The 16,105-nt window shown below is 45.2% G+C and overlaps 2 protein-coding genes across 3 annotated transcripts in view; both read right to left on the bottom strand.

Annotated features, from left to right (window-relative positions):
* The window catches only part of LOC135826021 (myosin-15-like), a 226,453-nt gene that overhangs the window by 175,153 nt on the left and 35,195 nt on the right, over positions 1 to 16,105 (bottom strand). The window lies entirely within an intron of this gene.
* Positions 2,828 to 16,097, bottom strand: LOC135826024 (uncharacterized). The gene is made up of 7 exons (XM_065338658.1): positions 15,806 to 16,097; positions 14,538 to 14,738; positions 13,265 to 13,417; positions 12,538 to 12,651; positions 11,627 to 11,847; positions 10,694 to 10,756; positions 2,828 to 4,259 (listed from the first exon to the last, which is right to left on the bottom strand). Exons 1-7 carry the CDS (start codon positions 15,933 to 15,935, stop codon positions 3,810 to 3,812), a joined length of 1,332 nt encoding a protein of 443 aa, XP_065194730.1. The 5' UTR covers positions 15,936 to 16,097; the 3' UTR covers positions 2,828 to 3,809.

Genomic DNA, 16,105 nt, shown 5'->3' with positions numbered 1-16,105 from the left:
TTCGGTAAATTGCTGAATTATGCTTTCCATTATGCCCAAACTATGCCAGTGATCAATATCATGCTACATTATGCTGGAATTATGCCAATGATGGTGCTATATTGTACCCTTGCACTCTTGTTGCACTTTGCAACGTTACAACGATTCTGACAAAACGACAGCACGGCTTATAAGGGGTAATATTCACCAGGTTATTTCCTGTAACATGCCTAAAATGCTCGGAGCATTAATCTTCAGCCAGCATCTTTTAAAGGGTTATGCCGAACTTCTGGTCTCAGAAGTTCTGTTATGCCAGGGAATAATATTTAGACAAAATCCGAAGATTATGCCAGAAATTATGCCCGCATAATCGAGCAAGGGCTACTGAAGACTGCATAGCATGAATCCGGACAGCAAGGCTTTGCACGTGTGGAGAAGTGTTCTAACTACTGCATCAGGCTGTCGAATGCCTCAGTTATCCTTGTCAGATTTGCCCCTAGATTTGATCTCACTGCCCATACCCTGGTTCAGTTGATGGAGTGTTACTCGTAACTCATGCAAGTATCCATTGGTCCTTTCTCTCCATTCAAGCTCAGCAAATGGGGAAATAGTCTGGTATGTGTAGTGCAAGGACTACAAGTGTTTGGAAATTTATTCCAGCCACTTGTTTCTGATCATGGCTGTTGATATACAGCAGTGTTAGATGATTTTGCCATGTCCGCACACTGTGTGACAGTCACGATACGGTAGAAGGAAAGTCTGAAATCAGTATCAAAATCAAAACTGAGTTCTGCCTTCTTCTTGACTGTAAGTAAGCTCTCCCTTGCTATCTACTTCTCTTTCCACCCTTCACCCCTTTCTCTTTCCACCCTTCACCCCTTTCTCTATCCGTCCCCACCTCGTCCCCACCTCGCTGACAGTGAGCACTATGTGAACTGGCAAAGAATTCTACTCTGCAATACTGGTTATTATTTGAAGTAAATCCTTTTCAGAATGCGCAGACTCCCCTGCAACCAATTAATTCATTTCAATTTTAAAGATCGCTCAAACACACATATACTGTCTCTGAACTGCAATTTTTAAAAAGAATAAAAAATTCTCCATCCATTTTTAGGCCCTGGGCAATAGATTTCGAATGGAAAAGGATACTACCCGCGAGTAAGGCTTCATTGATCTGGTGCAATTGGAGTTGTCTTCGCTAACATAATGACATTGATTGCTAGTCAGTCTGGTCAAGAGCGCAGTGTAGTCTGTAGAGTGGTGAAGTTCTCTATGCTGCCTGCTCCCTTGACAATGGAGCAACGAATGTTGGCATATCAAAGGCTCAGCGAAAGCTGGCCCATTTTCGCAACCGATAATAGTGCCAATTCTTTTTCCAATAATCGGGGGAACTTCTAGTATTCCTTTTTGCCGTAGATTGACTAGGTTACCACCGTTACTAAGCATTACTTGACATGAATGAATGAATGACTTCTTACCGTTTCTGGGTGGCACGGCTGGGATAGTAGCGGCGGGTGTACTCGGAATGAAAACCAACAGAGTAAACACCAGCAGCAACAGCAACAGGGTAGCGGACATTGCCGGTTGCCGAGCTGTAGCAGCGAAGGCCATCGCGGATGCCTCTCTCAGGATTCGAAAGAACAGCGTCGGCCACTAGCAGTAGTAACACACTTTCCACGCAACACGGACAAAGAACCACTTGCTTGGCGGACATGCAGGAGAAGCTACTGGCACCGTGGGTAGCTGCAAGTAGTTACTTTGCAAGGCAGAACATGTCAAGCTTGTTTTCGTCTTTACTAGTTTAGGCGGTACCGCCATCCAAGCCCACTGCAGCCTGCGGGAATCAACAGGACTGCATTATAATAATGCCAGTGCTTTCATGCTGGCAGGTTGTCACCTTCGTCGACACTTGTCAGTCTGGCGAGGCCCTTACAGCAGCACATTGTACATTTTACATCATGTAGATCTACACGGTACATGTACCAACATTCGGGCGCCATCATGATAATAATAATTATCATCAGATGTTCGTAACTACATGTGCGTGTAGTTACTTGGTATCATACCTAGTTTACGACAATACGTTGCGCCCTTGGACATTCTCGTCTTCTTTTCCTGGGTCCGCGCTAATTTTGGCATGACAGACGCGTGAGACAGATATCCAGAATCTCGTGCTCGTTCGTCACTGGTCTGTCTGTCATTCGTGCCTCTTGGGGCCTCCACAGCATCCAACAATGCTACCCCTCTTGTTGCCTGTGATGTATGTCCGTGTTGCAATATGTATGTACACATGTATGTATGTATATTTTTATTTGAATTCGCAAGTACACACGGGCTACAAGCCCCATTACTCTAGTACATGGAAGCGAATGTGATAATGGGGTTAATTTTAAGATAAAGGGTGGAGGAAGGAGGCAATAGCAAGGCCTGAACCGACGGCATTGATTGCACTATAGTAGTATACGTAGTGTCACTGGTTTTAACATTGTTCTAGTGCTCACTACCTAATCATACCAAGAGATATCCATGTAGCATGAGAGTAGCAAGAGTTCGTGTTTTGTCTGCTTCTTGTCTGCATCTTGTTCTTCCCTGTTCTTGTGTTGAGTGTGCTGCCTCCCCTTCCCCCCATTTCCCCTTCCCTCATTTCCCCCTCCCTCCCTCCCCATCCGCCCCCTCTCTCTCTCAGTCGCTTTTTGGGCCAATGGACTCTCGGTTGCAGGAATAGTGACTGCTTCAGTGCATCGTATTGATGTTCATATTTCCAGCTTGACGATTTACTGTCCACCTCAGACTTCTGCACAAAAGACTGAGACAGTGCTATTTCGCCCAGGGCACATCATCGATCCAATTCATTTCGCCAGGAGCTTACCAAATTCATTCATCTTGGGCACCCTGTAAGAACACCTTAGGGTCTGTTGGAAATGCCCAAGTAAAATAATGAAATACAATGCAAGTAGGAAAATAACCATTTCACTGATGTACCGGCACATGCTATGGTATCGTCAAGAGTCAAGAGTCAAGAGTCAAGAGGTTATGTACTCTTGGTACTTGAGACACAGATATGTTAGTCACGACCAGGGAGTCATGGAAACCGTATAAAGGAGGTATGTAGAAAACAGAATGCAGACAAGCAAAAACTCTGCAGTACATGACCTTGTATAATGATGTGGGTGGAGAAAGCGGCACTGCACCACGCAATACCTGGCAATTCAATTTCACACTCCAACACAAGCAAGACGAAGGATAGAAAAGAATGCTGGATAATTGGTCAGCGGAAATGAAAAACAAAAGCACAGCTGCACTCACACAGACATACACACACACACACACACACACACGCACGCGCACCAACACACACCAACACCATCACTATAATTATTTGAACAGCGCAGATTATGTTGCTACCGCTGTGTGAGCAGAAAAACAAGGTGGAATTAATTATACATCGAATCTATTCAGTTACACTTGGTTTCAAAACAATCAGTTTTGTGTCTTCACTGAGAAAATTTAAGCTATAATATTCGTGACATACTGAAATTGTGGACATCGAGACTTGAGAAAGGAGAAGATGGACTAACATGTGTATGGACTACCATTGCTATAGCCTCGCAATTCTTCTAACATGCACGGTAATCATGCGATCTCCAGCTGCCAATGCTAGCTCCATTACTGGTAGTCCACTCACAGATACTGGTCAGTGAATATAGTACAGTGCATGGTTGGTGTGGGCAGTACTCTTTCCTACAGTTCTATCATTCTTAGTGGGTCTGGCCTGTTCCTTGTTGTCCATCTTCCAATATCAACGTACACTGTTATAACCATTTCGGATGCTAAAACTGTGGACACATTTCTTGAATCTCAAGAATCGAGGTGCTAGCCCAGCCTGTATATGCATCACTGGCGAGACCATATCTTCCAACATGTACTGTGATGGTGTGATCTCCAGCTGCAATGTTAGCACCACTGCTGTACGTCGACTCACAGATACCAGTTAGTACGGCAGGGATGTGGGTGTTGTGGCCACTGCTCTGGGACATGGCTATATCAATCTTGGTAGGTCTAGCACACTCCCTGTTGTCGATCTTCAAGTACCAACGCGCACCTGTGTTTGCTCCCACTGTGCGTATATTACCAGAATAAGATAACTTCAGTACAGTGTTGGTATGCTTCTTTCTGAATGTCACTGATGTAATCTGTCCTTCATCCAGGTCTTTGTAGATACTGTGGCGACTCTGATACTTGTATCCAAGAGTTCGAAGATTACAGCCTGTGCCCAGATACTGACATGCACCAAAAGCACAAACGGGCAAAGAAATGACACCATCACTGCTAAATTGCTCAATGATGTGGCAATGCTTTGTGAGGCGTTTGCTTGCCACACAGATCTTGATGCTGCCTGTTGGCAATGAATGTGTTTCACATTCCAGAATGTTTCTATGAATTTGTGATACGCCCTCTCATAACTGGCACTTCTCCTGGTAGTGTTGGATTAGAAGTGGCCCTCGGAGAATGCAACAGCTACGAACGGTCAGCAGAGAGAATGTCACTGTGACCCATGCCTTGTGCTGCTTGACACGCAAGACGTTCCCACAATGCATCATGATGAGGTGTGGGATTTGTTTGCGTATCTGCTGATGGAGGTGTGTGATTTGTTTGCGTATCTGCTGATGGAGTTGTGGGATTTGTTTGCGTATCTGCTGATGAAGGTGTGGGATTTGTTTGCGTATCTGCTGATGGAGGTGTGGGATTTGTTTGAGTATCTGCTGATGGAGGTGTGCCGCAAGGGTGTACTGTAGTGATAATACACTGCGGTTACTGACGAGACGTTTCTAGCAGACAGCATGCATGTTACTGACTATGTGAAGGCTGAGAAACGTGTAAAGGTGCCAGGATTCTGGACGAGGGCAAAGGGCATGTTTGTGGACGGTGTCATTTTCCATCTAGATGCAGCTTACTTCGTCATCAAGCCAACTGGTGTTCTTGTCCTTGAGTATGGACTGGGGATGGAGTTGGATTACGCAGAGAGTATCGTACATGTCGATCATGGGACCGTCAATCTCCTCATCTTCTCCACGATCGGATATACGGCGACCAAAACCAAGAGTCGATTTGTCAAGTTTTTGAGGAGCATGCTGGCTAGTAATGACAACAAGAGGTATGAAGACATTAAGGGTAAATTCTGGACTCTGTCATCATTCCCTTTGCTAAGAGGTGTCATTATGGACTTTCGCAGATCGCGCTCCACCTACTGCTATCCGGTTATGCACTTCGATAGTACGCTGCAGTGGATGGACATAATTCAGGGCTCACAGCAACCATGCCAAAACCTCGAGTACGTGGGAGGACATCTTGGATCTGATCACCATAGAAACGAACTCGCGTGACCGCTAAGCGCAGGCGTAGAACGCAGTCGCGCAAGGAGATTTTGACTTGCTTGGGCTTAGTTGCTGTGACAAGGACTGAGTCGTGAATGGTGAAGGAGATGGCCGGAGACTGTCTCACTATCTCTATTTCATTTCGGTAGTTCTTGTTTCCTTCCAAGTGGATTATTTCGCGGGCAGTGTTGGCCTCATCGGCCGAAGGCTTCATTCAGACCGTCCGCACACGGAGTCCTGCGAAAAGTAGCCCCGAGCAGAATCCTGCAGTCGTTGACGAAAGAGTTCAACATCTACAGTCGAGCAGCTACGCCGCTGCAATGCACAGGCGCGGGTGACGGGAGAGGGAAAGGACAAGCATTCCTTGACGGCATGGAGCAATGACTCACGTCGTGTTCTACTTTTAGTTTCTCCGCCGTGAAGTCCTGTTGTGTAAACGTAAATATACGGCTGGTCTGCGAAGAGCCGTGTAGCGCAGTGGTGACGATGTGGAGTTGTGAATTATTTGATTCGCCACTCCGTTTCGTTGCAAGAGAACAAGTCCAATGGCTTCGCCATTGTGCTGGCCATGTATTTCTTCGGTCTGCCATAACCATGATCACTCCTGGAGGACACAGCGATGAAGCACCAGGTGAGTAGCAAAAACATTTCAAAAAATTGCTTTGCTGCTAGTGTTGTTTTATTTCCGCATTCACAACAGGTGCAGCGCGCGCGGTTCTTCCTCGCGGCTGCGCTGCAGATAGGGTTGCCTTTGAAATGTTCATTTGTACCCGTCTCTGGCCCGATTTTGATGGCCAATAGCTTAAAATTTTCAGTAGGAAAATTAGAAGAACTTCTCCGAGAGACTTTTCAATTTTAGTACAATAATCCAAATCAGAATTACGCCTGCACCAACTGATACTTTGGCTCCATATGTACGCCAAACCGTATCGATAAAACAAAAAACTCTCAGACAAATCCTTACAATGGGTATTGAGAGTATGTTCCTAGAGTTTCAGAGGCCTAGGCAAAAGCATTGGTACAAATGAATATTTTGAATGCACCCCACTTTCAAGTTTTCAGAGATATCTGCCTGATCGCATGTACAAGATTCTGGCATGCTGGCTGGCTCGTGCGACACGGGCCTGTCCAAAATGGCGCCCACGCTTTTGTGTGATGCTGTGAGCCCTGTAATTATGTGAAGCCATTGTTTATATCTTACTACCAGTGCAAGGTCCAACCTACCGACACTAGTATGCATGCTTGGGGAGGGGGGGGGGGGGGGTACTCACATGATACCAGGTACACATTGACAGAGACGGCTTAGTAGCAGTCACAGAGTACTTTCAGTTATACGTTCACATACAACGGAGGTGAAAGGCTGTGTAGCTACACAGCCTTTCACCTCCGTTGTATGTGTATACTGCTCTGTACATTATTTTGTGAATTGAGCACTCTACTTGGAGCTGCCTCGACCGGCCTTGTTTGTAGTTTTAACCCTTTGAGAGCCGACCCATACTTGAATGTGTAGAATTCTACACACTCGACTGTGAGACTTCAACTGGCCGTAACTCGGTCAAAACTAGCTCAAATTCAACGATCCAAATATCTACCTTGAAGAGAAAACTCTCAGCGTGCCGTAGAACCCATCCGCGACGCGCTGCGATCAACGGTTCTTGAGATAAATCGCTCGTAAGTTCAGCCGCGATCGCGGCACTTGAAAAGCGTGGGAGTGCAACTTGAAAGTTGAGAATTTTGAGACTTTTCCTCGCGCTGAGTTACTCAAATTTGCGTGGGTTTCACTGGTAGTATTTCCAAGGGTACACAGCGAAAAAATCGAAACTCTGCGATCAAGAAAAATGAAAATGCTGGAGCAGGACGAAAGTGCACGCATTTCAAGCAGTTTTCGCTAGTTCGCTGCTCTCCGGCGCTGGAGATATGGCGTCCTGGTCATCATGCGTGACCTCAGTCTCTTCCTCTCGCGGAGACCTTTCCAGGAAGCCCAAGATTGTGAAGATTGAGTGAGTAGAACTGAAGTTACGTCCCAAAGAACATGAAAATATGCAGAATTTTGAAATTTTCAATCGGCTCTCAAAGGGTTAACCACCAAAAAGCTCTATCTACTAGCTTTCCTACAAGCCGTCATTTCTGAATATCCAATAATTTTCACAGTTACGATTAGTTTGGACAGTGGTCTATCCAATACCTGTATTCACTTCATGAATTTCATGAATATATCAACGATTTAAAGTATGCGCAGTAGTTAATTAAAGGGCGAAAAGACTTTCTAAAATCAAAGGGATGCTTATCAGGGGAGTTTCCTGGAACAGTGGATGGAATGAAAGGGAAGTGAAAAGGGGCATGGGGGAAGATGCCTAACACCAGGGTGTTGAAGAAGAGAATCGTGAAGAACATTTGGACTGCGATTCTCTCAGTTTGTAACCAAATATCCTCATCATTGTAAGCATACACATGCTATGAAGCAGAGTCACAATCACAAATAACCACACTACTTCAGATCAAGCAAACACTTGACCATATACATTCAAACTTGCGAGTAACGACAACTCGCGAATGACATCACTTTTCTCTTGGCCGACGGCCAAGGGTCGTTTGTTATTGGCAATTTTGAGTGCGAGACAATTCTTAACTACAGTAAAACCGGGTATAACCGACCACTTCACGGTGCAAGCAAAAGCGGTTGTTAAAGCCAGGTGGTCTTTTACAACCAGGTCCTACGCATTCGTGACATATTGGAATGTGTACATACATGTACATGGTTGTAATGTACGGATCGGCTATAGCATTGGTGTTTGATTTTCGTGAAAATATCACTATAGGCGATATATTACTACAGGCGATATATATGCATACTTAGGTATGCCTGACACATGCGTGTATGGTGTCATTCGAATCAGTGCAGCATGCAGAAGCGTGCTGTGCATGTGACTGTGCAGTACGCGCAGTGCAGAGCTACTTCGTGCGGAAACAAAAACTTCGTGACTTTTTGACATGAGTTTTCAAGGAGTTGCAGTGCTCAACAAATGTGTTCTTTTGGAAGAGAGACACTTCAACACATTCAATCGACATATCAACAATATCTACAGGATCGATTAGTGGGAGTAGAGTCTCAGTCTGGGTCGCCATCGCTCGACTTCACCGCTGAAACTGTTCCAAGTCGCAGGTCGTTGGACGCGTGATGTCGTATGTCACGGAGAAGCTTCTCCGCGTCCCTGATCGTCTTCGCTGTTACCTGAATGCCTTCTCCAACATCTCGGCGGAGACCACGGTAGCGCTTCAGCGCTGGTACTCATTACTGCCTCCGCTCTCGCTCGAGGATGCCCCGGAACAACAAGCACAGCCAACGCCAAATATTTCGAATTTCCCCCGAGGGATATCATAGTTGTACCAGCGCTTCCTGACTGCCGCGATCAGATCTCGCCATGTACGATGTACAATTTTTTATGATCATCACTATAGCCGATGAAAAATGTATGCAATAGAATCATTTTGACAAAGAAATCGTATCATTATAGCCGATATATTACTATAGCCGATTATTACTATAGCCGATCCGATATGTATAGAAAGGGGTGGTTTACGAAAATGAATTTGAGAATACGATCACTATAAGAGGTATATTACTATAGCCGACAACCCTATAGCCGATCCGCACTGTACTTCCATGTACTCATATTGACAGGTGTGGAGCATAGAATACTTTCGTGCAGGCAAAGCACGCCTCACTCAAGTGCATGCAGGGCATCCTGCACTGTCACTTGTCACTTCTGTTGACCGCATGCACTTGCTTCAGAGCGCACTTCAACCCTGTAGGCAGTGTTGCAGTCAACCCTGCCAGCCAAGATGGTACTTTTGGCTAGTTTTAGTCGCTGTGTGCAGGTCCATTATGGCACTTGGTATACTAAACGTCGGTTGCTACTCGCGCAAGGCAGAGAGTCGCTGTATCCGGTGGAGTTTCTATGTAGAACTGTCCGCGCATGGAAAACGGTCGTTAGGAGCAAGTGGTCGCTAAAACCAGAAGTCGCTTACACCATGTTTTGCTGTACAGTATTGGGCAAAGAAATCCAACACCTCATGAATAAAATAGCGTTGCCGGTGGCTACACAGCCCTAGCACGACCCACACTGGTCTGTGCACTCTAACACGGTGCTACTTTATTCATGAGCTGTTGGATTTCTCTGGTCGGCACTGTAGACTTCATTATACTGTGTTCTCTGACATACTGTACTGTGTTCTCTGACATACTGTACTGTGTTCTCTGCCATACCAGGCGCGTACGCAGGGCCATCTCTAGGGGGTTTCCAACCGAATCCAAACAATGAGTTTTAAGTTTTAACCCTTTCTAAAGAGCACTAGGAAATTTTCAAAATGATGCGTTTTTTCGTGTCGTTTGGATCATAACTTCAGTTCTACTCAGTCAATCTTCATCATCTTGGGCTTCCTGGAAGTGGAAGGGTACCAGGGAAAGAATGAGGTTGACCATGATAGCCAGGACACAGTACAGTCATGTACATATCCAGCGCTATAGGCTATACTATAGGCTATACTATAGGCTATACTATAGGCTATAGCGGTGGAGTGCAGCGACGGTGCGAAAAATGCCCCAAACAGGCCCAAACCCGTCCTGCTCCAGCGATTTCGTTTTTCTTGATCGCAGAGTGTTGATTTTTTTGCTGTGTACTCTTGAAAATATCATAAGTGAAGCTCCTGCGAATTTGAGCAAATCAGCATGACGAAAATCTCAAATTCTCGATACTCAAGTCGCACTGCGCGCTTCTCAAATTGCCGAGATCGCGGCTCAACTTACGAATGATTTATCTCACGATACATTGCTCGCAACGCTTCGCAAATTGTTTCAACCGACAGCGGAGAGTTTTCTATTCGACCTGGATATTTGGATCGTTGGATTTGAGCGAGATTTGACTGAGTTACGATCTTTTGAAGTTTTGCATTCTTGCCAGATCGATCATGCGCCCTACCAAAAAATGCCCAAAAACGTTGCTCGTTTGGAACATTTGGGGGGTTTCCGGGCAACGGGAACCCCCCCCCCCTGCGTACGTGCCTGCATACTGTACTGTGCTCTGACATACTGTACTGTGTTCTTCGACATACTGTACTGTGTTCTCTGACATACTGTACTGTGTTCTCTGACATACTGTACTGTGTTCTCTGACATGCTGTACTGTGTTCTCTGACATACTGTATTGTGTTCTCTGACATACTGTACTGTGTTCTCTGACATACTGTACTGTGTTCTCTGACATGCTGTACTGTGTTCTCTGACATACTGTATTGTGTTCTCTGACATACTGTACTGTGTGATCAAGACGTACACTCACCTGTAGGTTTGTGTCTATACGGTCCAAGGCTGCCTGCATCTTGGCCATCTTCATTTCCGATTCCTGCAGGCCAACAACAGGGAAAACAAGACAGGGATAATGTTCTCACTACACACAAGGCGAAGCTGAGCACACGAGACCAGTGACTTGAATCTCTACGAGTACATTTGCTGTGGAAAAGATACAATGCAGCTTCGCATGCCATCTACTGAACCATGCAATCTTCCATCATGCAAAAAGTGCAGTAGTTAGAAGGCAGTACCAAGTTGCTGCTAAATTGCATGGGTTGTGTTGGGGTGAAGTCCATGCTCTGACGGCGATGGTTGATGATTGCTAAAAGGTCTTTTCCCCTTCCTTTTTTTTGAAATCTACAGTGCTTTACATCAAGGTGGCATGAGCTCCCCCCCCCCCCCCCCCCTCTAACACTCTCTCTTGTTTTTACTTCAGGTGGGAGGGAATTTTGAAAGTGGTAAGTGTTTGTGTGATGGACATCAGGAAGGTGTAAACTCTGGCTCTATGTGTGTCTACATACACCATACATACAGATCTGGGAGTCTGGGACATACACCATACATACAGGTAGTCTGGGAGTCTGGGACATACACCATACATACACCATACATACAGGTCTGGGAGTCTGGGACATACACCATACATACAGGTAGTCTGGGAGTCTGGGACATACACCATCACCAGGAAACACACTGTAACAAGACTCAGAGAGGAATTCAAATACTATTCTGCACCCTACCCCCTTCTTTAAAAAAGCACATTTCAGCAAATTACTGTTTCACCCTGTGGATGGACCATCATGCCCGAACAATCTGCTGAACTTAAAGTGATCTCTGCAGCAGTGAGACCATAATCATTATAAGGGATGGAGGAAGAGAGAAAACTACTCAAATTAAAGAGCAATCTGAAATCCGTACTCACCTGGACGAATGTGGTATGGTTTTGCAACTTTCGCTGGATTGCTTCGAATCTCTGATCGAGGTTTCGATTGACGTTGCCTTGGAGACGGGAGAGAAAAGCTGTGACAGCGTCGGACGACTTCTTTTCCGCATTAGCTGAGCTCATCAGCAGGCTGTTCGTAATGGTGGTAAGTTTGGACAACGATGACGTCACGTTTGCCAGGATGTGTTTGGACAACCATTCTGTCATCCAGCCAGCACACAGTGAAAAACAAACCAAGTGGACTTAACGTCAAGAAAAAAAGAACAAGTATGCAGCTGGTTTCACTCTCTCAAGGGGAGAGACTTTAGTGCCCAGAGATTGTTCATCACGTTCATCTGGACAATTTCAGGAAAACACACCGTGATTTTTGAAACAATTTTAGCAATCATTGCTCCCAGTTGATAGAGTGATAATCAGAAAAACAGAGAGAGGCGGAGACAGAGAAGCAGAGAGACAGAGAGACAGAGAAATGGAGACAGAGAGACAGAGGCAGCAGATGAGAGTGAAAAAGAATAAAGAGAAGAGAAGAAGGAGCTTGGCAAATATGTGAGTTAGCAACATCAGACTGCAGGCAGCACTTTTGCTTTGCTTTCCATAGTTGTGTTCTCATCCCTATGGAAACGTACCAAGGTAATCTGTGACTCATGCTATCAAGACGGAGGTGTGCTGTTGTGGTAATGAATAATATCATCCATGCCCTAGATACCCAGTGGATGCTAGTAGTTTTTGGGCCGGTCATTGAGGAAGAAGAGCCTTAATTCCCATTCAATTGCATACATATTGATGTGAATGTGTTTTGTACTTTTGGAGGTCATTGTCGCCAGCCATGGCCAGTTAGCACCATGGTGGATAATGTTATCATGATACAATAGACATGTGTCCGTACTTACGTCTTTGACAATGTCGTCCTGTGTAGAGTGTGGGACATTGGCATGTGTATCCTTCACTTGTCTCCTGACAAGTACCACCATTCTTACAGAGAGATGATGAACAGCTAGGTAACGCTGTGGTTAACAATGTCATGTACACGGAACAAACCAACACAACAACACTGGTTCATGGATACCTCCGTCTCTCTACCAGCCAAGAGGTTAGAGGGAACCCCCTTGATTCAGGCTTCGGCGTTTGGGGGATCACTCAAATAACAATAAGATTTGAGTGGAATTGGAACCAACATGGCTGACTGGTATGCTCCATGTGATAGATGTGAAACCACCCTATTCATCAGTCCCGATGGTTCCAAGACACTGTAAACTGGAGATAATGTTCATCAACACAACTCTGTAGTAGAGTTATGCTCGGTGAAATCCGAACCAAAGTGCATATTTTGCGCCTTCAACTTACACGGCCATAGATACCCTGGAAGTGGTACGTATTGTGCTGCTGGACGTACACATGCACAAGAACAGTGATGTAATCGGAACTGATCCAGGTTGTCAGTTTAGCACTTTGTGTGGGACTTCAGTGAGTTCAACGTTGATTATCAATTTGTGTGGGATTTCAGTGAGCTCAACTGTACTTATCCATTTGTGTGGGTTTTTTAGTGAGCTGCTCAACTGTACAAATCACTTTGTGTGGGATTCCAGTCAGCTGCTCAACTGTACTCGTATCACTCACCATGCTGACAAAACCGTCCGCTGACACCCCTAGAGCACACACATCTGTACCCTGGGTAGGGTGATCCTGATGAACCAGGTTCCCTACTGTACACACACCGACCAAGATGCTGGCATGGTGATTGTCGCAGGCACTCTGTATCATCATGGTTACCTTCAAACACAGGAACAGTAAAAATTGATTCACCAAACTTGGATAATTGAAGTTTTCTGTTTCCGTGATCAGGATGTGTGTGTGTGTGTGTGTGTGTGTGTGTGTGTGTGTGTGTGTGTGTGTCCCATATGGTGCAGTGGTATGTGCAGCGATTTCCAATCGATAGGTTGCGGGTTCGATTCCCGACGATTATGGTCACACACGTCTTTCTTCTCTTTCTCAGACTCTTCCTGACTTTTCTTTCATTCTCCTGGGTGGTTACCAACAGCCAGTGTATGCCGGAGTATGTGGTGTGGTGTGTAGAAAAAGAAAAAAAGAAAAAAAGAAAAAATGGAAAAATGAAAAATAGGGATTCACTGGCCAGAAAAAGTCACTTCAAACAGCTGTGTGGTGGATACCAGGCTAAAAACAGTGGCGGTCAATTCATCAGCCTTGCAAGCTGTTGAATGGTGTAATCCCAGCACAAGTTGCTATGTCTAAAAAAAAAATAAAATAAAAAAAAAATAAAATAAATAAAAAAATAAAAAAAATAAAAAAAAACATAGCTGTTCGCTATCATCGCTCCCGCGATGGGCATGTCTGAGGTCTGAGGTGTGTGTGTGTGTGTGTGTGTGTGTGTGTGTGTGTGTGTGTGTGTGTGTGTGTGTGTGAATGCGTGAAATAGAGAGAGCGTGTTCATTCATCTAATAACAGCGGTCTGACATTCTGCTGTCTCGCATGTTTTGTGGACAATTCGTGGTGGATATAGTGAAAACCGTTATACATACCGTATCGTGTGACCCGTTCTATTCTTCCTTGCGCCAGTACACGTAAAAATTCTAATGTGACGGAGTTGGATAAGGCCAGGTTTTAGAAAAAAAGTTGGACAGGTATACCATGACAAAATGTATGGGGAAGCAGATCCAACACAAAAATTTTAAAATTTGAGTGAGGTCTTGAGCATTACTTTGGTCCCAATTGTGTTTTCAAAAGTCAGTAAGATTATTCTAGGTGAATGTTGTGTAGAAATGTGCAGAGTAAGTACACCGTATGTACTGAGTTCTTGTAATTGCAATCCAGCAAATATCCAATATGCTCTGTTAGACAGAACATGGCAGAATCATCAACTCAGAAAACTTACCTATGCAGCGATAGAGGAAATTCACAGCCTGCTCATTTCCACCGAGAACTGCTGCCAGGAGTTCCGGGTCAGTATCGTGAATAGTGTCCTCATCAACAGCTATTCTGAGCTGCTTCATCACCTTCTCAAGTCGCTGCACGTCTGCACTCGATACACCACTGCCTGCTGTAGCGGCAGTCAGCCATCTTGTCATACAGGTATCTATGGCAACCAGAACACCAGATAACATGAAAATGATGACATCATACGAGCAATCATTTGCGAAGTAAACATTGACACCCTAGTCAGATTGGATCCAGATTATGGATGCCATTTGTTTGCAGATAGGGACAGTCCCCTGTATCCGATAATTATACAGTCGTCCCTCTCTAATCTGGCACTTTAAAATCCAGCACCCTCGATAAACCAGCACAATTTTCAGTAGCCAAAATGTCCTCTTCATGCACATTGCAGCAGTAAATCAGATTTGTTAATCCAGCACCCTCCCTAATCCAGCAGATTTTCGTGGCACAAATGGTGCCGGATTATAGAGGGACCACTGTACTGATAATGTCGTATGCTGCATGTTCTGTGTCAATGGTCAACGCCTCAAATCGTCTGCAGTGCGTCAATCCAGGACAGGACTGACTGCTGTGGTGTTGCACTATGGCAGGCCAGGTGGCCCTAAGCGCATACCCACTCATCATGGCTAACCAACTTACTGGATAATAAGTTAATAACAAGGTGAATCTCTTTCTCTTTGAATAGAAGAGGGGAGTTCAGCCCTAGAAAAATGCAAGTGCAGTGTTGGCCACGCCAGTGTTATCCACCCCCCCCCCCCCTCCCCGCCCCCCCCCCCCCCCCCCCGAACAGCATCATGTCTTATGTTTCCTGGTGATTGCATAGCATCAAATTTAGAATTGCAACGAACTAGTTTTGTGCCTTCCGTGTACTGTGTAACACACAATTACAAATTATGCTTTACCTCCGTGGTATTGAGCACCGTCAGCACATCCAGGGTTCGTCACCCCAGTAATGCAGTACTGGTGTACTGTTTCTGCAGCACCTTCAGACCGTAGTGCAAGTATAGCCATCAGGCCTGTGCAACATGTCTACCAAGTACTACTAGTAACAAGCTCCCTGGTCTGATAGGAGCATTGTGGTTCCGATTATGATCCTGTAATGCGTTTTTCTTGAACATTTTTTTCAACGAGTACAATGTAAATGCAGAGGAGGAGTACACGCCCGGCTAAAAATTTTCATTACCTACGGAATGAATGACTTCTTACCGTTTCCGTGCGCGACGACAGGGATGCTGGCTGCGCGGGCGTTGGGAATGAAAACTATCAGCATCGCAACAAAAATCACCGACAACACCTGGAGCGCAGAGGTGGACGAGCCAAACGCAAGAAACGCCATCTCCAAACGTGTTGAATATTCCTTTCAGCTAACGAGCCCACAGCACTGGATCTATCCGTAAGAACACGTTCTTCACTAGACCACTGAGAAACAATTCTTTCAATTTCTGGGCTTCGAGTCGACAACAGAGCTAGAGTCAGTAGTGCAGCTGCAAACACTAAACAGTGAAC

Source organism: Sycon ciliatum, chromosome 10, assembly GCF_964019385.1.
Source record: "Sycon ciliatum chromosome 10, ocSycCili1.1, whole genome shotgun sequence".
NCBI classification, from domain to species: domain Eukaryota; kingdom Metazoa; phylum Porifera; class Calcarea; order Leucosolenida; family Sycettidae; genus Sycon; species Sycon ciliatum.
Note: the sequence above shows the minus strand (reverse complement) of the source record. Positions and strands in the feature narration are given on the sequence as shown.